We start from the raw sequence: 22,429 nt of genomic DNA, 5'->3' as shown, positions 1-22,429 counted from the left end.
AAAGATGATTAAAATAATTGAAATAAGGCTTGATTATAAAGATAAACAGCCTTTTTTTCTAGTAACATCTGTGGTAATAATGTGCTATCATTTAAACCAACTGAGGATGACTCACCATCTGGGAATAAACAGAATTTTAGTTTCCTTTCTGGTACTAGGGATGGCTTGCTTTCTCTTTTTCTTAACTGGATATCCTCCATCATCTGTTCCTCTTACAACCACACAGTGAGATGGTGAGCTGGAGTCGGAGTACAGTTTCCTGCTATGTTTCAGGACAAAATTAACTGGCTCACTTGAGGGATTTACCCATGACCTTGGCCTCAATAGGATCTTGCTCTAAATAAGAGCTAATGGGCCTGGGACCTCCTACAGATCAATTAATTTCTCTCTTTATTTAGTCATAGTTCTGAAAAACAAAGAGTTATATTTTCATTCATATGTCTCTGTCTCAAATATAGAGGACTTTTTCTTTCTAAACGTAGTATAACACATGAACAACATATTAACATTCAAACAACAGCCTGGGCACTAATTCATTTTGCTTTAAGGTAAGTATTACAGTGAACTACAAAATTAACTTTCAGTATCTGCTATGGTTTGTGGAGGGGTTCTTGGGCCAGGAGCATTCACTAAAGGAATTAGAAAGTAAAGCCTTGGATTGGAATAAGTAGAAGAAATGGACTAAAGACACAATTAGTGAGAGACGAGGCAAAAGAAGGCAGCTGAGGTTTATCGTAGGTGAGAGACAGAAAGAAAAGCGAAGCACCTGGGTATGACAGGAGAGTGAAGCAGCATTAGCTGTCCACGGAAGAGAAAGGAGATGGGGGAAGGACGGATGAGTGGAAAGGCACAGAAAGTTCTAAGAAGGTGGCCTAGTGCCCAGTTCCTGTTTCCTAAATAGCATTTGAAAAAAAAACGAAGCAGCGCTCGTTGGACAAGTGGCTGATTCTAGGGCTGGGGCAGGAAAAGCACAAGATGAGTCTGGAACGTCTTGTGGCATCAAAAAGTACAGAAGTGCTAGATGTGGGCATGTCAAAGGACACAGGGGCCAACCTGGAGGAACTGTCACTGGCCAAGGCTAGGACAATTTGAGCAAGAAAATAAATAAATGATAGTACTGAATTATAATCCATAGAACAAGTGAGGGTGCTGAATCTTAACCACTAGTCTACGAATTTGGATAAGCCAAAAGCAAAAAATTGGGGGATTGGTGTACTGGAACAAAGAATTCTGTAAGCACACCCAAAAATACAGGAAAGAAGAAGCGAAAGGCACAGAGGTAGTTCTGGCTGGACCACTGGGTAGATAAGGGGAAGTATGGAGGGAAAAGACGAGCAGGGCAGGTTGGGGTTAGACTGTGGATGGTCTGCAATTCCAGCCTAAGGACCCCAAACTTTATCAGGTAGCAACAGGGCATTGACCTCTAAAGATTTTTGAATAGAAGGATGATGTCACCAGAGCTCTGCTATATAAAAATTCTTCATGGAGTTTTAGAAGCTAGAATTCTAGACTCATGAGTTACAAGGAATCTTTGGGATCATCCAATGTAACTTTTTATCATAGAAATTCTTTCAGTCTTCTTTCCTAGGTTATGGATGAGTTCCCTTGCCATCTGGTGGACTGCTTCCGTTTACCATCCAGATTTTATTGTGAATACTTCACTATTCCATGAAGCCACATATGGACTCCTAAACAACTTCAGTTGTCAGAAAGCATTTCCTGGGGCTGGCCCCGTGGCCGAGTCGTTAAGTTCACGCACTCCGCTTCAGCGGCTCAGGGTTTCGCTGGTTCGGATCCTGGGCATGGACATGGCACTGCTCGGCAGGCCACATTGAGGCAGCGTCCCACATGCCACAACTAGAAGGATCCACAGCTAAAATATACAACTATGTACTCGGGGGATTCGGGGAGAGAAAAAAAGCAGGAAAAAAAAAAAAAGATTGGCAACAGTTGTTAGCTCAGGTGCCAATCTTAAAAAAAAAAGAAAACATTTCCTTAGGTTGAATTAATACCTGTCTTGGTTTAATTTCTACCCATTGCCCTAAAGTATAAAATGAAATGCTTAATTCCTCTTTTATAGTATAATCCTTAAAGTAGTTGAACACAGTTTTTATATTTTCCTGAGGTCCTCTCTTCTCCAAGTTATTTATCCACTACTCCTCACCTCGTGTGACTTACTGGTTCTTTACTGTCACTTCACCTGCCTTTGCACACAGCTTAGTTCACTAATGTGATGCTCAGATGGAACCTAATGTCCCTAGCATGGTCTTACCAGCATGGAAGAGAAGAGGGTAGAGGACAGTGGTGAACAGACTGCCATGGTGTGAAGTCCAGCTTTGCACTTGCGCAGTTATTAAACCCCTCTGCACCTTAGCTGCCTCACCTAGACAATCAGGCCAATAAGAATAGCACCAATTCTGATAAAGTGCTTAGAAAACTGTCTTGCAGCATTATGATTACGATTATTATGGAGCTGGAGTTCCCAAATTTTACTGACAGGTTATATCTGCCAGCATCTTGAGAAACTGGTTATCTGAACCTTAAGATTAAAAGTGCTGGCAGTTCTTTTAGCACTCATTTACTTACCTCGGCTTTCGATTTTATTTAAAGGATATACTCTTCCAGTTTGAGATTAGTCTCATCGAAGTAGGTAAAATAAACAAACAAAGTAGTATTTGAAAATGGGAGAATGCATAGATCAACCAACTGATCATCAAGCACCTTGCCCACCGCTCCCATGTCGAAAGCTCACGACTTCTTATTTTCTTCGCTTTCTCCCCTCAGACGATCAAAGTCCCTTTCTAATTTGAGTCTTTTGATAACATTTGTGTAGGTTCATGCCACTCCATTCCATTTGGCCTCTATACACCCCATTCCTTCTACCTTTGTGCATATCCTTTTAAAAATCCATGCCTAAACTAAAAGTGAAGGGATGGGCAAAGATACTCCACACAAATGGCAAAGAAAAGAAAGCTGGGGTAGCAATGCTTATATCAGACAAAATAAACTTTGAAACAAAAACTGTAACAAGAGACAAAGAAGGGCACTACATAATGATAAAGGGAACAATCCAACAAGAGGCTGTAACACTTGCAAATATCTATGCACCCAACATAGGAGCACCTAAATATACAAAGCAATTATTAACAGACACAAAAGGAGAAAGAGACAGGAACAGGGAGTCTCTCCTCTCCCCCCACTGACGTGAAGGAAGAAGTGTGTAGTCTCTGACATTATAACTGAAAGGAGTGCAGTTTTGAGACGAAGTTAACACTCCTGAAGGTAAAGCAGAAGGATGAAGAAAAGCTGTCTTGATTGATACTGTGTTGTCCCTGAATCAAATCAACCCCAAAGGTTGGTCTCTTTCTGCTTCTACTTATTAAAGCCTTTCCTTTTTTAAGCCAAAAAAAAAAAGAAAAAGAAATCCGTGCTTATCAAGGAGCATCTCATACCGCTTCCTCAGTTTCTTTCCACCCTATGACACAATGCTTGTTGGAAACTCTAGCACCTTTCTCCCCTTTCATGCCATCCCCTGTAGCGCAGGATTTTGTGAAAGCTGGAAACGACATCTCCTACAATATCTCTAGCAGGGCTTTAGGTTAGATTGTGGCAATGAGAAGAACTGGTGTGTATTTCGGAAGGTAGAAGAGAAACAGAGGTCACTGTTGCTCTACTAACAATGGCAGGCAGGCCAGTGGGCTTCAGCAGAAGTAAAGTTTTGCCAGTGGCTTCTAGAAATCTTCCTGCAGACCCCCGCACGATGCTGCAGGCCATTGGTGATGACATTCCTGCCACTTCTGATTTCCTGAAAGCCAGCAGTGGTTTTCCCTGAACTTGGCGTTCCCAGTCTTTCAAAGATTTTTTAATTCCCTATATCAAATTCCTTTCTGTTTGAAATCAGGGGTTTTACTTTTCCCTGACGGGTTTGGCAGGGAAAACAGAAGCTACTCTTATAACTCGAGTAGAAAGGATTTCATATGCAAAATAGAGGCTTCTGCAACTGTTGGAAAGGGTGAGGTAGGCAAAGAGCAGGGACGCTGCAACAGAACAGTCTTCTGCAGTGGAGTGGATGGTTCTCGAGAGCTCACTGCAAGTCACTGCGCACCTCAGTCCCTGGGGAGCCATCAACAACCTTCGCCGTCTACAGCACTAAGCCAGGCGGAGGGCAGGAGCTGCCTCTGGAGAATAACGGTTTCTTCTTCTCTTCAACCTTCCAAATCTCATGCAAAAGCCTTTCTTTGGCAGACTCTCACTCAGAACTACAGAGAGAGGAGGGAGGATTCCGGAAGAGCATTCCGGCGTTTACTCTGTGACGTGGAGGAGACTGGAGAAGGGGTGACGGTGATGCAGAGCTGACAACAGACACTCCAGTACGAATGCAGTTCTCACACTTGTCCGCACAGGGCGATCAGAGACTGAGCAGTCAACCCCCTTTTAGTTCTCCATCCCTCCTGAACCATACTTTTTCTTGTTGTGAGTCACATCCAACTTTTAGCAATTTATGTTTCTTCTGGCATACAGATCTGACTATGCCCTCTGATACTAGGAACTGAAAGGTGACCTCTTTGTCATAAATGTACTCTTTCTCATAAAAAATACTCGAAGATTACTAATTTTCCCTTACTGTTTCTCACATCTTCTGAGAGAAAAATCTGTTAGCAAAAATTGAGGCAGTTTCCTGCTTTGTGGAGAACAAGTTTGTATATGCATAACCAGAATTACACTCTCAGGAATGGAAAGGTTCTTAAAAGTCACATAGTTGGATTTCCCAAGCAATAGTTGAGTCTTTACAATTGGAATGGCAAATAATCACACACGTGCTCCCTACTTTCTGCTCTTGTTGCCAACAGCAGGCATTGCTAATGGATCTCAGCACTCTTCCTGCTGAACCTGAATCCAGCCTTAGAATCCCTCTCCATTCACTGCTCTAACCAGCTAGTACCAATATATAAGAGCTGCATCTAAGATGGAACCTGTCTATTCCATCTCTAAATAATTCCATCTGTTAGAAAGTTCTCCCTTATATGGGACTGAAATGCAGGTCCCTGTATGTAGCTTCTACCAAATGGTCCTGTTCCTGAGATCACAAGAAACAAGTCCAAATCTGCTTTCATAAACAATTCTTCCAGTACTTGAAGACAAGTCTCTTCTGCTCGAATCTTGCCTTCTTAAGGCTAGTAAGAACAGTATGAGTTCCTCTGATCACTCCTTGTGTTCTTTCACAATTGTGGTGATTCTCTGAAAGTTTTCAAGATTGTCTTAAGGCGTGGCATCCAAAAGTTTCCTCTGATTGTCTAGTACAGACAGCCTCTATACACTAGTAGCATATCGACCCACACACATTATCGAGCAACACAACATTTAGCAAAGCAGAGCCAGGCTTCTAACCATGACAGACTCGGTCAACCAACGTCTGGAAGTTGTCCTTGAGACCACACAGATCAAGTTCAAAGCCACTTCCATAAACAACTCTTCCAATACTTGCAGACCGGTTCTCTAACCAGTCCATCAGAACCTATGTTCTAGCCACCATTCCCTGAAGCTTTTGTAATCAATGCAGACCGTAGTTGTCTCCTAAGAGGCCTAAAGGCTCTCCTCTGCCCACCAGACAATTTCTTGGACTAACTCTATTGGCACTTCCACCTTGCCACCATGGTCCCAGTCAAGCAACAATTTTTCAACTGGTCTTTCTGCTTTCATTGTCTCCCTATAGTCTAGTCTCAACATGGCAGACAGACTGATCCTGTTAAAATATAAACCACATCATTCCACTCTCTTCTCAAAAATGTGTACTGGTTCCCCATTTCACTGTACTCCCTCACCCCCAATCATTTCTCCTTTGTTCACACAGCTCTAGGTGCTTAGGCTTCTTTGCTCTTTCTCCAACATGCTTGGCATCCTCCTAGCTTAGGACCTTCTCAGTGGCTGTTCCTACTGCTTGGGACTCTCCTCTGAATCAGCATGCTGAACTCTCTCACCTCCTTTTTACCTTTGTTGATTGTCGGCCAGACCGCTCTTTGCAATTCCACAACCTTCTCCCACCACAGCCTCCCCCAAGAATCTCAAACTCCCTTAACCTGCTGCATCTTTTCTTTATGTCCCAGAGCACTCACCCCGTTCTAGTACACTGCATCCCTCTGTTATTTATTATGCTCATAGTTCACTACCTGTCTCCTCCTGCTAAACTGCGAGCTCTGCAAGGGCGGAGATCTTTGCTCACTGATGTACTCAAGCACCTAAAGCAATGGCTGTCATAGAGCAGGCGCCTGACAAAGACTTCTTCAGTGTCGAAGGAATCTTGTGGCAAGCTTCAACCTAACAAGTCACACGTCCTCCTCATCACTGGTCATTGCCTTACACATGAGGCTCTCCAGTCAGCCATCTTTTCCTGTAATTGTCCCCATGTTGCATTGTGCTTTCTCTCCCCTGATCCAACCTCACTAAGCCTTACCTCCTTACTTCTTTAACTGAAATCTGGCTTTCCCCTGAGGACGGATTCCCCTGGAGCCTTTGAAAGGAGATGCTGCTCATTCTTTCACACTCCACAGCCTTCGGGGTCTGGAGTAGGTTTGGCGTCCTCTTGGCTTTCCTTGGCTATTATTCCTCTACCTTTAAGCAAAAAGCTCTGCTCACATAAGGCTGAGCCCAGCTTCTCATCCTTGTAGCTGCCACCTACTGACTTCTAGGCTACTCTCCCATTTACTGCAGTATTTGACTCACAGTCTTTCTCTCCACCCCATGGCTTACCACCCTGGGTGCCTAGGAGGCCCATGTGTATGACCCGTCCTTGGCGTCAAGTCCATTAACTGGCTCAATCACACTGACTTTCATTCACATCCATATCACCTCAGTCCACCACTCATGGCCAAATCTAGCCCATGTTATCACCAAGATCTGCTCCACTTCTGACCTCTTCAGTATAACTATACTGCTCTCTAATCCAATCTCTATTCCTTCCACCATGCCAGTTCTCTGATCTCATCAAAATCCCCCTTTCCCTGACTCCACTGCGTGATCCTTTTCTTACAGTCTCCTGATTGTTCCCCTGCTTTTTCAACTTAGCTTAGACACCAAGATCCATCACTGGCTACAAGCAGCCACTCTTATCTTCATGGATTTTTGTACCAGTTCATATGGCATAGTTCAAGAAAATTCGAAATAGTACAAAAAACCCCCAAGCCCTTACTTTACGTAAGAATGGAGATAACAATAATAACGAATTCCCAACATTTAAAGAATTGTTAAGAATAGAGTAAAGTCAAATCTTCAGGGTCCCGGTAATGGTAATCAGCTTTGTGCTATTGCCACACGGTGGTGCCGCCCTTGCTCAGCGCTGGGTGAATCTCACTGCTGTTTACGTGCCGTGGAGCTTCTGAGAATGGATATGATGACTAACGTGCTGCTGTTTTACAAACTCCACTGTAATAACTGAAAATATTTTCACATCCTACAACAATATCTCTCCAGCGCTCATTAAGCACTGGTTCTAGTGATAGTGCTGAAAAACACAGCCCCCAAAACAGAAACTTTGCAACAGAAGTTAGTTGTGATAAAACACTATGAAGAAGGCCAAACATCCACTATGATGCCTTGTGTTGTTAAATTAGGAATGAGCACTCTACAAAAAACTAAAGATAATGTAGGAAAAAATTAAAAAGAAATAGTAAAGTAAAAATAGGCTATAAGGCTGTACATTCATGCATCCCTGAAAAAATAGGGCCTTTCCATTTTTTCCTATGGGAAAATTAGTCTTGAAGTATGAGTTTATACCATGAGATCACTTCAGGAACACATCTAACACACAAATGCAAATGCCTTCTGAATACAATATTTCCCCCACCTCTTCCCTGAAGCCTTCTCTGCCCATAGCCATGTCCAAGCACGCAGCAAACAGCGTGGTGAGCATGAACATGGACTTACTTTGGAGCCAGACTGCCTGGGTATGAATCTCCCAGGTCCATAATTTTCTAGTCATGTGGCTTTGGTAAGTTACCTAACCTCTCTGTGCACCAGTTTCCTCATCTAAAAAATTAGGATGACAACACTCCCTCCCTTAAAGGGTTGTTGTGAGGGTCAAATGAGTGAACACACCTAAGACACTTCGAACCCCACATGGCATTGAGTAAACACCATGTAAGTATAGCTATGGCTGTAGTCATCTTCATCACCACCACCTTCCCATCAACCCTTGATGATACCCACAAGACTAACTTATTTCACAGGGTTAAAAAAAATAAGGTGCTCCTTTATTCATAGTATATGAATTACTCATAGCATATGCAGTGGTTACTCAAAGGACACGCAGTGGTGTGAAGATATTACTCGCTCTCTTGCTATTTTCTTGTGGAAACTGTCAGAACCCTTCTTCATCCCAGTTCCGTGTACCTATACAGTGTGCAGAAGGCGATATTTAAAGAGCCTTTTCTAGCGCAAGTACTGGGTAAGTGGCATGATTCTGAGTAGAGCCTGCTCAGACACTAGTACTTACGTCGAGGGATAGATACCGCAGTACGTGTTTCCTTTGCCAGTCTTACCTTCAGCCTGTCTTTGGGCAGGGCAACAACCCCTTGCTTGATGATTTCCAGGACCCGTTCCACTGACAGCTCAGCTCCAGCCTGGAGCAACCTTGAGCTAAAGAAGGTGATCACCTGGAATGTAAAGAGTTATTTTTTAAACAAGCAGATGCATGAGATTATTTTCAGTAGATGCCTTTCTCACATGGTAGCCAAACTATCATAATTTTATTTCTTAGAGTGACCTGGCTTTTAACTCACTAGCTCTCCTAAATGCAGTCCTCCCTATACAAGGGTTTGATGGCCGAATCAGAGCCAATCCCTGAGTATTCAGGGCTGACTATCCATTCGGTGAATTAACTAGGCTTCTGCTCTGCTCTTTCTTGTGCTATCTCACCTTGCGTTTTTACTTCAATTAGAAAGCAGCAGCCATCAGAAGGTGGGAAGAAAAAGCTCAAGTTTAAAACCTGTCAATACTGAGGCTTAACAGTAACTCTCAAAGGCTTAATAAGAAAGGAACGGGACGATAATGGTTAAAATGATGTTTTAGGAAATCATTTAAAAATCACAATGTTAATAAACCAAGAAGACTGTAGATACCTTTTTAGTCAAGAAAATAACAAGTGTTTACAGTCAGACATGCAAAAATATAAAAACATCTGTTTTTAAATAAAAGTTGAATGTTTTTATTTTATATTAAATTACTAACATTTGCAAACATTTTAATAAATTTTCATCCAAGGTTACTCTCCTAAATGTTAGTATTTATTATAATTAATAGTATAATTAATATTATAAATATTAATATTGTTCAAGAGTACAATAACTTTTCTCCTAACCATTCTAGTGGAATGTGCACAATACGACACAAATGCTACTGAAATACTTTTATTCTAGAAAGGAAAGGAACCCAGGTAGAACAAGGGCCCTAACAAGCTTCTGCCTTGAGAGACTGTGGCAATGAGTGAAGACAAGGCAGCCGATGGCTGCTGAGTCCAGATAAATAATTTATCTCAGGCAGTCTGCTGGTACCAGCTCCTTTGCAAGTTGCTTATTTCGTCAATGACAGGTTGGTTTTTCAGCATCTGCCTACGGGTCTCGTTTTTCCAAAGCCAGATTTTAAGCTCTTTTTGGGAATTCTGGGATAAAAGTTTGTTCATACAGTTTAGACACAGCATGCACTCAAAATGATTTTTTCAATTGATTTTTATAATACAGTGACTAAGTCTCTGCAGACAGATACACATAAATAGAAAACATACTGCAATAGTTTAGTTAAATCTAGATATCATAACCATTATAATGTGCATTACAATAAACCTTAAGTGAATGAAAAAGTGAGGGTACCCACACCAAGCCCTTCAAGAAGAGGAACTCCTCCTCTCTCCTCCCCAGGACTCTTGGACTACAGTAGCTGACACAGAGACCTGGCAGGTTGTCCACGCCAATATTAAGAACTAGTAAAACTAAACCTCTTTATTTGTAGATGAATAAATAAAACGTCTAATATTTTTTTTTTTTTTTTCCTTTTTCTCCCCAAAGCCCCCCGGTACATAGTTGTGCATTCTTCTTTGTGGGTTCCTCTAGTTGTGGCATGTGGGACGCCGCCTCAGCGTGGTCCGACGAGCAGTGCCATGTCCGCGCCCAGGATTCGAACCAACGAAACACTGGGCCGCCTGCAGCGGAGCGCGCGAACTTAACCGCTCGGCCACGGGGCCAGCCCCAAAACGTCTAATATTTTGTTCCCATACTTCTATGGACTGTCGTTTCAATCTCTGGAGTATGTGCAAGCTCTAGGGGATGTGTATCCATCCACTCTGGAGATTGCTGATCAAGATAAAAACGCATCTAATCAAAGCTAAGCGGAACACACAGTATTCAAATACAGACACTACAAACCCACATGAGAGACAGTGCTTACATGACACATCATCAAAGAACAAAGTAACCCAATGATAGTCTAGCTTTGTTCACTCTGCGGCCTAAATGGACTTGCCTCTCAGCCACAAGGAACTCCCATTTCCAGGAGAGCTGCAAAGCAGGCTGGTGACTCAGTTTCTAAGTAAATTCCTTTTTCAAACTGGCTCTCATTTGTTTGTTTTAAAGCTGACATTCTAATGTTTTTGCATTCAAACTCACACCACTTTAGAAAATGATACAACTACCACTTCCAGAAGGGTATGTTCCAGATGTTCAAAAAGGAAGGGAACGAACATCTACTCATGTTTATTATGGGCCGTGTGCTCTACATATACCATTAATTACTTCTCACAACAATCCTACGAGGCTGATAAAATCTCTGTCCTACAGACGACTCAATAGGATCAGAGGGAGATGCTGGGGCAGGGTTAGCCAGGTCAGTGTAAGGCGCAGGATTGGAACCCAGACGTTTCTTCTACTTCATCATGTTGTCCCCAGCAATTCTTCTGTAACAAAAGGCTTAGTTTTCTTAATAGAAAATACTTGAGGCGAAAGGTGTAAGTTGTTTAGCCCCAAAATTCATTTGCAACACTAGCAAAGCACGCAAAACAATTCATTCAAAGACACAAACCTGTATTTCCTACTTCTAGGTTAGAATTTTGCACACAATAGTAAATTTCATGATGATGACTATAAGAGATATGTAGCTTTCATCAACTTCCATAGCAACCATTAAAACTGTTAAAATAGATAACGTTTTTCCCTCTGAAAATGTTTGCACACAACATAGCTGATAATCGAAAAGATTTAAAGTGAAACCTTTGGGTAAAACGGGAATGAATGACACGTTAGTGTAACTCAAAGGCAAGATATAGATCAAATATGTATACAGTCACGTGCCACATAATGACAATTCAGTGAACAACAGACTGCATATACGATGGTGGTCCCATAAGATTAATACCATTTAGCCTAGGTGTATTGTAGACTATGCCATCTAGGTTTGTGTAAGCACTGTAGGGGAGGAAGAAATTTTCCTCTACCCTTCTAGATTCTTCTGGCTTATCTAAGAATTAAATTGACATGAGACACATTAATAGGAGAAAAACAAACAAAAGTTTAATAACATGTATACATGGGAGAAGCCCAGGAAAACTGAATGACTCGCCAAAATGGCCAAAGCCCTCACCTTAAATACCATCCTCGGCTAAAGACAAAAGGAGATGTTGGGGGTGAGGAGAGTCAGGGACTCAAAGGGAAGAAGGCAAGTCACAGGTAGGTGAAAAGGAGCAAGTGTTTGGAAAACAAGTATTTGTTTTGGCCACACAGAAACAGAAGAACCCAGAGAAGCACAACAAACAGGCTTTTCTAGCGTCCTCCCTGTCTACCACCTAGTTCATGTGATGCTTGCTTGAGGAGCCAGGTTTTCTTTATCTGAATTCTTTTAGGCAGATGAGGGGGAGGTAACAAGAAAAACTTTGAGTCTGCTGTTTCTTAAAAATAATCAGCCTAAAATAATCCTCATGTTAAAGAGACACATTTTGGGGTGGCAAATTTTGTTCCCCTTCAGTACACTCTATGATGTTTGCACAACGATGAAATCACCTAACAATGTATTTCTCAGAAGAAACCCCATTGTTAAGCCACGCATGACTGTAATTAAATAGATCACACAACATGGTAGTGTAGACTGTGAACTGCTCTAAGTCAGAAGGCCTGGTTTGGGTCTTGCCTCTGACACTTACTAGTAATGTGACTTGTGAGACACCCAACTTCTTCCAGATGCAGCATCATACAGCGGTTGAGAGCACTTACTAGGTGTTAGATGCTCTCCTTATAGACTTAGCCAGGTTAACTTCGCTAAGCCTCAGTTTCCTGATCTATGAATGAGGACAAATAGAATGCCTGCCTCATGGAGTTGTTAAAATTAAGTTAAGTTAATACCTGCAAAGTACAAAGAGCAAGGAACAATGCCTGGCACATGGCAAGTGCTCACGAAATGTCAGCTACTAACGTTATTATTAGGTGTATTCTCAGTATCTTAATTTATGAAATGAAACAGTTGCCCTATCTACCACATAGGAAACAATTATAACACATGTGAAAGTAGTTTTTTAAGGATGAAACCCATGCATGTTACTACTACCAACAATCCATCCAATCAATAACACTTCTTTGTAGTTATGTGTGTATATATTATGCCTCACATAGGTGAAAAATTTGTTAAGAACTAAGTTTGGTGGCAAAGGTCACCTTACCGAAACCAGACAGGACTAGCAAGTGACATCTACTGAAAGTAAATCCCAGGAAAGCCTGTAGGTTAAAAACAACATGATCACCACTGGTTTAATACATTTCTGAAGGTCAACTAAAACCTCTTCTATTTTTACTTGATGAATTTATGCATAACTCTTCTCTTTCAAAAAATTTATATTAGTTTTACGATTTTCAGAAAAATTAAACAATATGAGATGGAGGACGTCTTCATGTTTTTTTTTTTTTTATCATGAAAGAATGCTAAATTTTTCTTTTTTTTGCAGAGGAAGATTCACACCAAGCTAACATCTCTTGCCAATCTTCCTCCTTTTTTCTCCCCTCCTAAAGCCCTGATAAATAGTTGTGTATAGTTGTAAGCTCTTCTGGTTCTTCTGTGTGAGCCATGGCATGGCTACTGACAGACGAGTGTGCCGAACTTTAACTGCTAGGCCATCAGGGCTGGCTCAGAAATGCTAAACTTCGTCAAATGCTTTTTCTACAGGTGTTAAGATGATCATATGATTTTTCTTCCTTAGTCTGCTAATGTGGTGAATTACATTAATTAGTTTTTGAATGATGAAGCAAACCTGAATTCTTGGGATACATGCCAATTGATCATGCTGTATTATTCTTTGGATATATTGCTAGATTCAATTTGCTAACATTTTGTCAAGGATTTTTGCACCTATATCCATTAGCAACATTGATTCATGATTTTCTTTTCTTGTAATGTCTTTGCCTGGTATTGGTATTAGGGTAATAATGTCCTCATAAAATGAGTTGTGAAGAATGTTTTCTTCTTCTATTATTTGGTGGAGTTTGTACTGAAGTAGTATTATTTATTTCTTAAAAGTTCAGCAGAATTCAAGGGTGAAGCCATGTAGGCCTGGAGTTTTCATTGGAAAATTTTTAAGTACTAATTCAATATCTATTAAAGATATAGAACTATTCAGATTATCTATTTCTTTGTGAGTAAGCTTTGAAAGTTTGTGCCTTTCAAGGAATTTGTCAATTTCATCTAAGTTGTCAAATTTAGTGCCAGAGACTTATTCACAGTATTCCCCTACTATCCTTTCAATATCCCCGCTATCATTTCTGATATTGGTAATTTGTGTCCTCTTTTTTCCTCTTGATTAGTTTGGCTACAGATTTATTAATTTTATAGTCATCTCTGCGACCCCCTCCCTGCCCCCCCCATCACATGCTTTTGGTATCATTGATTGTCTCCATTTCTTTTTCAGTTTCATTGATTTTTGCTCTTATCTTTATTATTTCCTACCTTCTCCTTGCTTTGGGTTTAATTTATTCTTCTTTTTCTAGTTCCTTAATGTGGAATCTTATCATTGATTTAAGACCTTTCTTCTTTTCTAATAGACACATTTAATGCTATTAATTTACCTCAAAGCTTTAGCTGTGTCCCACAAATTTTCATATATTGCATTTTCGTTTTTGCTCACTTTAAAATATGTCCTATTTCCTTTCTGACCTCCTCTCTTTGACTTGTAGGTGTACTGCTCAATTTCCAAACATTTGAGTATTTTCCAGATATCTTTTTTATTGATTTCTAGTTTCTCATTTCACTGTGGTTAAAGAACATACTCTATATGATTTCAAGTATTTTAAATTTGTTGAGGTTTGTGTTATGGCCCCAAATACGGTCCATCTCAGTGAATGTTCCATGTGCACTGATGTTGTTGGGTGGAATATTCTATGAATGTCAATTAAATCAAGTAGGTTATAATATTATTTGAGTAATATTATTTGAGTCTTCTATATCACTACTAATTTTCTGTCCATTTATTTTATCAGTTACTGAGAAAGAAGTGTTGACTTCTCCAATATAATTATGTCTTTGTCTATTTCTCCTTGAATTCTACCAGTTTTTGCTTCTCTGTTGTTAGCTGCACACACATTTGGGACTGTTACGTCTTCTTGCTGAACTGACCTCTTTATCATTACATGGTGTCCTTCTTTATCTCTGGTAACATTCCTTCTTCTGAAATCTATTTTGCTGTTAATATAGTCACTCCAGCTTTCTTTTTACTTTTTTCCTTTTTCTTCTCCCCAAAGCCCCCCAGTACATAGTCGTATATTCTAGTTGTGAGTGTCTCTGGTTGTGCTACGTGGGACGGCACCTCAGCACGGCTTGATGAGCAGTTTCACGTCCACGCCCAGGATCCAAACCAATGAAACCCTGGGCTGCTGAAGTGGAGCATGCAAACTTAACCACTCTGCCACAGGGCTGGCCCCCCAGTTTTCTTTTAATTAGTGCTTGCATGATAAAACTTCTTTCATTCTTTTACTCTTTTTTTTTTTTCCTGAGGAAGACTGGCCCTGAACTAACATCCATGCCCATCTTCCTCTACTTTATCTGTGGGATGCCTGCCACAGCATGGCTTGCCAAGCAGTGCCATGTCTGCACCCAGGATCCGAACCAGTGAACCCTGGGCCGCTGAAGCTGAACATGAGCACTTAACTGCTGTACCACCAGGCCAGCCCCACTTTTAGTTTATTTATATCTTTATATTTAAAGTGAGTTTCTTACAGACAGCACATAGTTAGATTTTACTTTTTATCCAATCTGAAAATTTCTGTCTTTTAATTGAGGCTTTTAATGTAATGACTGACAGTGGTTGGATTTAAATCTACCACATTGCTTGTTGATTCTGTTGGCTTCATTATTATTTATTCTGTTTTCCCTGCCTGCCCTTGGATTGAGTATAATTCATCATTCTACTTTATCTCTATCTTCAGCTTAATAATTATACCTCCATTTCTTTTGTGTGTGTGGTTGGCCTAGAGTTTACAACATAAATCTTTTTTTAATAGATTTTTTCTTTTTATTTATTTGTTTTATTAAAGATCAGCATCTGAGCTAACATTTATTGCCGATCTTCTTTTTTTTTCTTCTTTTCCTCAAAGCCCGCCAGTACATAGTTGTATATTCCAGTTGTAGGTCCTTCTGGCTCTGCTATGTGGGACGCTGCCTCAGCGTGGCTTGATGAGTGGTGCTAGGTCCACACCCAGGATCCAAACCAGAGAAACCCTGGGCTGCCAAAGCAGAGTGTGCCAACTTAACCACTCAGCAACGGGGCCGGCCTCTACAGTACACATCTTTAATTTATCAGTCTACTTTCAACTAATATTATACATTTTATATTGTCAAGAACTGTGAAGGGTCTGAAATTTTATCCTACTTGCAAATTAATAAGTTAGTCAGTCATAATTTCACAGATGCTGGAAGATGGAGATTACTGGGTCAGTGATGAAGGACAGTTTGTTAGTCACAGCAACAGCAGTGACCAGAGCATTAGCATTTTTGCACTGGTTCCCCAAGCCCGAGTATGTACAAGAGTGATTTGAAGAGGGCCAGATGACCCCTGCACATGCAGTAGGTTATATTATAGGAATAGAACTCTGAGCTTGGGGAATCCAAATCTTTTATAATGGTCAGTAAGCATGCCTATCTTTTGCTCAAGAGGGAGACACAGACACTGGCCCCATCCTAGCCTTATGTTCTCTTTGCCTAGAACACTCTAATCCCCGATATCATGGCTCACTTTCAACTTCCTTCAAGTCTTAGCTCACGTGCATCTTCTCAGAGACGCCTTCTCTGACTGCGCTCTTTACAACTGCAATTTCCCACCTCTACTTCAACTCGCACTCATCATTCCTTTTTCTTTTTCTTTTTTTGCTTTAGCAACTAGGTAGATGTTGATGTCATTTATTGAGATAAGGAAGAAAAAGTTGATTCATTTTCTGTTTAATTTTTTTCAGAAAATAAAGAATTCTGACTTGATCTCGTTCAATACTTGTGGGACTGTCACATAAGCAACTGAATGCACTAGTCTAGAGCTCAGTAAGGATGGTTAGGTCTGGAAATACACGAAAGCTAATGCGAATTTTACACTGTCTAGAGTTAAAAATAGTTCTTGCCTTTCTCTCACACGATGGCTACTGCTCATTGCTTCTGTTCTCTACTTATATTCAACCATGAAATGTCTTCCACGTTGTCCCTCGTTTGGCGTGGTAATTCTATTCTGTCCTGCTGCTTACTTCAGCCAGATCGTAACATCTTATGAGTTAGACGGGAGGGATATGTACCAGTGGCTAACAGAAATTTGGCCACTTGAAAAACACGTGTCTAACTCCTTGTGCAGAAGTTTAAAGTGCTCCAAGGTTAGTCACTCCTGTCTCAGATATTCAACACTGTGGAATGTCTTAATGAAAACATCAACTCTCAACTCCCTGTCAGCTGAAAATCACAGTGCATTCATAGTCTCCTCCACTAATACTTTTCAAGGTTAACTCCATGAAAGAAGCAATAGCAAAGGCTTGCTTAAGCCAAAATTTCAGGGGCATTTGGGCGGGGGAAGGAGAAGGTAAAGGGCTGAAAGAGGCAAAAAGTAGAGATGTTATTTATATCTTTATCAGGGCATTCTTTTCAAAATATGTAAAAGGAGTTCAGAACGTTTTTGAATGAATTTCAGTGTGCCCAGCACTATTTTGAGTGGCAGTATTCAACAAAAAGTTGTTGGAAAACTTGTTTGTGTGGACTCCTACTTACGTCTATTCAGGTGAATGCTGAAGACATGGAGTTTATAATGAGAATACTTGGACTCAAGGCCTGGCTGCATGACTTACCAGCTGAGCGAGTGACCTTGAGTCAACCATTTCACCTCTCAAGCCCTGCTCTGCGCCCTCACAGAGAGGACTTAAGGGTCAAATAAGATAACACTTATGCAAATAATCCACAAAGATAAAGCCTTATGCAAATATGTGATCTTTACCTAAGACGATGATTCTTAGGCTGGAATTTGTGTTAAAATCACCTAGAAACCTTCTCTCAGTATCTTGGTTTTCTCGTCTGTGAAGTGGGACAATAACTTACTTTACTGGTTTAAGAAGAATAAAAGAGAGAATGCATATAAGGGTACTTAGCCTCATTCCTAGCACTTACTAGGCGCTGAAAAAGATTCAGGCATTTATTTATCTAGTTTTAAGAACTGTGTAACAGCATATAGCCAATATAGCCAAATGTTTACCCTCAGTAGATTTTTCCCTGACACAGTTGAAGTGTCAGTAAGTGGCTCATTCTTTTGACAATGACAGGAAAGTCAGCACTGGATGCAAGTCCAATCTAACACCGTGCTTTTGTTTCCGCGTGGTTGCACACTGTGTGATAGACAGTGAGGCCCTCTCTATTTCCTCACCTTCCCTCTGCTTTTTGCTTCTTCCAAAGGAGCCTAAGTTTCAAATGGATGTAGTTTAAGTCTTTTGCATGGTTCCCATGTGTCCCTCCAAAAAATAACATGGTCCTCCAGAGATATTTTTAAGGATGTCAATAGCCTGGTTCCTCAGAAGGATCCTCATTTTCACCATTGGTAGAATAAAGACCAATGCGACATCATTAGAAGTGATTTTGAAGGAGAAAGTAAACAGCAAAATCTCCAGGTTTGTGGATATGATCACAAGTTTTCAGGCAGTAAATAGACAAACGAATGAGGAACTGGAGGGACATTTAGTGAAAGGGTAAAGCAGGAATGATGATTACAAACACAGGCTTTACCATCCAACCGCCTATGTGTGAGTTCTGGCTCTGTGACTTTCTGAATGTGTGATCGGGAGCAAGTTAAATCTTTCTAAGCCGGTCTCTTTATCTGTAAATTGAAAATTAAAATGAACTATATCTCACAGGTTAGGTTTTTACTGAAGATTAAGTGAGATAATGCATGTAAATGCTTAGCAAGTATGCAATAAAAGCTAGTAATGATGATGAAGAAATGAATAGAAAAGGAACAAAGGTTTTTGATGTGTTTAAACAAACATTTAAAGCCAAATAATCCAAACTACGTGTTATAACGAGATGGCCTATCACCTATTACAATTATGACCACGGAAAAAAGAAACTCTGGGATAGTCTTTTGTCAGAAACACAAAGAAAATATTGGCTATTACGAAGAAAGATATTGGGACTGAAACAGAAAACATCTTCCCTCAACAGATTACCTGACAGATATTGTGTAAAGTTCAAGTGACTATCCTTAAAAAAAAAAAAAAAGATGAAAGAAATCGGAATCAGAGGTCCAGAGAAAGACAAAAGTTCCAGCAGAACGGACAGAGGCTTGCCTAAGGGCAGACTAAGATGATCAGGATGATGCAGATTAGAGACATAAAGGCTGAAAAAGGACATACTGGATATTTCCAGAATTCAAAGATCTGGATAAATCTTGGAAAACCAGGAATATCTCCTACTCCAGAATTTGAAAAAGATACATTTATAAACAAATGCAAGAAAATATTATTTTAGCATTGCAATGCCATTCTAGGGTGATATTCCGAGACCCAATTATACGTCAAGAGACTCGAGAGTACAATAGGCCACACTTGGCATCAGATTAATTTAAAAGGAGAAAAGGACAGGAAAAAGAGCATGCCAATAGCATGGCCACAGGCTTTTCCTCTGGGAATCCTTACAGGAGTCTCAGAGCTAGTCTTTGGACTTTCAGGTGTCAGCTCGCATGTGAGAGAATGAGACTACTGTGTGCAGATGCAACAGCCACCCTAGCTTAGAAGCCAGTCCCAAACAGAAACTAATACCCCTTGTGACAGTCTCAGCATTTAGACCCCTGAAAAGGACATGACTGGTTATAAGAGTTTTCTTATGCAGGGAAGCCCAAAGTTATGGCTTCCTACCAGGTATTTATAGTTCATTCATAGTCCTTCCAGTCCAGACTCAACTTCCCAATCAAATTTCATTTTATTGTATCATACTAGGTAACACAGCTGATATTCCATCTTCATCAGATTTCCCAAGAACAGAGCCAGAAGCAGCTTAACCCAAGGCCAATTTCTCATATAAAAGAGGAATGGGTTTTGTTAAACTTTTACTCAGCATAATGATTCTTTAAAATTTTGGTAATCAACGAATTATAAATTAAAACAATAATGAAATGCCATTACAAAACTGACAAAACAAAAGGTTCATGAGGACGTGAAGCAACAGGAATTCTCATACACCAAGGTCAGAGAGCAAAATGGTCCACCCCGTGGAAAACAGTTTAGTATGAATTACATTAACCAACAATCCCACCACTGGGTGCACATGCACTTACCTATGATGGAAATTATATATATATATATACACACTTGTGTGATAATTCAATTATTGCATGTCTTGCTAAAGAAAAGTAACATAAGGAAAGATGTTGGCTCTTCAGTTTACTTTTGTGCCTGGCACTGTGAATCAGATTGGCTACGCAAATATTTCTGGACTCAAACTGAATTGAAAAAACACTAATACAGCAAAAGAAAATTCAGCAAAAAAAATTTTTAAAAAGGAAAGGAAGCAAAAGTTCATAGACCTCTGAAAAATGTTCAACCACACTCGTAATTAAAGAAATAAAAATTAAAATAATAACAAAATGTCATTTTTGATGTAAAAATACAAATATTAAAATAATTTTAATATAGTTATGTGCTGCTTAACGGTGGGGATATGTTCTGAGAAATACATCACTAGGCGATTCCGTCGTTGTGCGAACATCATAGACTGCACTTTCACAGACGTAGATGGTCTAGCCACGACACACCTAGGCTCTACGGTACTAACTGTATGGGACCAGCGTGGTATTCGTGGTCTGCTGCTGACTGAAACGTCGTCATGTGGTAAAGGACCGCACTCAAGGCTGCAGGACTGTAATGAGACAGGCCGTCCCACAGATCAGCTGTGGAAGTACAAGATGACATGCAGGTGCAGAAACTGTACAATGCTTCTGGGAAGCAATCTGGCAGCATGTGTTGGGTCTTGAGAATACAGATACCCTGTCACAGTAGAAACTAGTAAAATTCCAGTTCTGAGACTATACCAAAAACATAACTAAAAAAGGTGAGAGAAGATTTATTTATAATCTGTTCATTAATTATGAAATAATATATCGGAAACAACCAAAATGTGCAATAATGGGATAATGGTTAAATATACTTTAGGGTATCTACAATAGAGGTTATACAGATATTAAAATGTGAGATTTTCAAAGAACTGATGATAACACAGAAAAATGCTGATGATCTAAATGTTAAGTAAAAATGGCAGAATGCCGAACTGTATAAAATAAGAAGACCAGCTCTGGCGGCCTAGTGGTTAAGATTCAGCACTCTTATTGCCGCGGCCTGGGTTCATTTCCTGGTCAGGGAACCACACCATCTGTCTGTCGGGTGTCATACGGTAGCTGCTGTGTGTTGCTGTGATGCTGAAAGCTATGTCACCAGTACTTCAAACACCAGCAGGGTCACCCATGGTGGACAGGTTTCACTGGAGCTTCCAGACTAAGACAGACTAGGAAGAAGGACTTGGCCACCCACTTACAAAAGAAATTGGCCATGGAAACCCTATGAATAGCAGTGGAGCATTGTTTGATGGAGTGCTGGAAGATGAGAGGATGGAGCACAAAGACTGCTCTGCTGTACACAGGGCCGCTAGGAGTTGGAATTGACTCGACAGCACTAACAACAATAAAGTATGATCTCAATTCTATTGAATATATATCTGTGTATATGTATATAATACAGAATCGAATGTATTGAATATAATACACATACTGAATGCAACTACTGTTATAGCAGAACAGACAGCAAATATAGTTAATGTTGAAGGAAGGGATTCTAACTATTGTAGTTTTTATCAAGGTTTGTTAAACTTTCTCTGCTTTAATATTTAAAAAAGAATTATAATAAATCTTTCCATTTACACTTACCAGATCAATATTCTGCATTATATCCTGAAATGAAGGATGAGTTCGAAATTGTTCAAAGAGATCCCGTTTGTAGAGCAGTGCATACACCAAGTTTGGATTGTGGTGAAGAGAATTTGTCAGGCAGGAATTGATGATCTCCAACATCATCCGAATCACTTCTTCAATGACATTTAGGTCTTGTGCCTGATAAAGAAAGAAAACCCCACACAGAGTCAGTGTATTTCTCCTTAACACAGAATTCATCGGAACGAGAGTAATTGCTTTAAAATTATAACAGCATTGGAAAGGTCATGAAAAAGAAAAGATTATTTTTGTTAAGAATCTTTAGAGTCAGGTTTATCAGTTACTAAAAGATTTGAGTTAAAATCGTCTGAACGTACTATGGTGATAGTTCGGAATTTCACATAATAAATTATAGACTTGCAACCTAGAAGACAATTTGGAGCTTACTCACCCCTCATTTAATAGATCTTGGTTCATATTCTCATCACTGTATCATCCTAAATCATAGGACTTCCACAATGGAAAGTGGTGGTAGGGTCTTACCAAGTCCAAGAAAAGCACCTAATTTAGTAAATACGATCTCATTTCTCTACACTGTCATTTCAGTCTTTATAGTGTATTGTCTCTTTTTCCTCAGAGTCAACGGTCTTTGGGAATCTGAACATGGAATAGCTGTAAGATAGTAAAACTCAAAGTAAGCTACCAACAAATCTCTTGGAAGAAAGAAAAATGGAAAGAACAAAAATACAGGTAAATACAATAGACTTTCTTTCTTCTCTTGAGTTTTCTAAATTATGTTTGACAGTTGAAGCAAAAATTATAACATAGTCTGATGTGGTTCTCAAAGCGTGTAAAGGAGCATCTAAGACAATTATATTATAAACCAGGGAGGTGACAGGGACCTCAGCGGGGGAAGGTTTCTACATCCCACTTGAATTGGTAAAATGTTAACACTATTGAACAATGACAAGTTATGTATGT

The 22,429-nt window shown here is 40.0% G+C and overlaps 1 protein-coding gene across 3 annotated transcripts in view; it reads right to left on the bottom strand.

The window, feature by feature from the left end:
• The window catches only part of DYM (dymeclin), a 364,500-nt gene that overhangs the window by 53,559 nt on the left and 288,512 nt on the right, over nt 1–22,429 (bottom strand). For all 3 annotated transcript variants that reach the window (XM_046671418.1, XM_046671417.1, XM_046671419.1), the window contains 2 exons: nt 21,446–21,628; nt 8,535–8,648 (listed from right to left, as the gene is read on the bottom strand). In XM_046671418.1, the coding sequence (XP_046527374.1) occupies nt 8,535–8,648; nt 21,446–21,628 (297 nt within the window). The remainder of the gene's footprint in view (nt 1–8,534; nt 8,649–21,445; nt 21,629–22,429) is intronic.

Source organism: Equus quagga, chromosome 9 (genome assembly GCF_021613505.1).
Source record: "Equus quagga isolate Etosha38 chromosome 9, UCLA_HA_Equagga_1.0, whole genome shotgun sequence".
Lineage (NCBI taxonomy): Eukaryota > Metazoa > Chordata > Mammalia > Perissodactyla > Equidae > Equus > Equus quagga.
The sequence above is the reverse complement of the archived record's forward strand: the minus strand, read 5'-3'. Positions and strand labels throughout refer to the sequence as shown.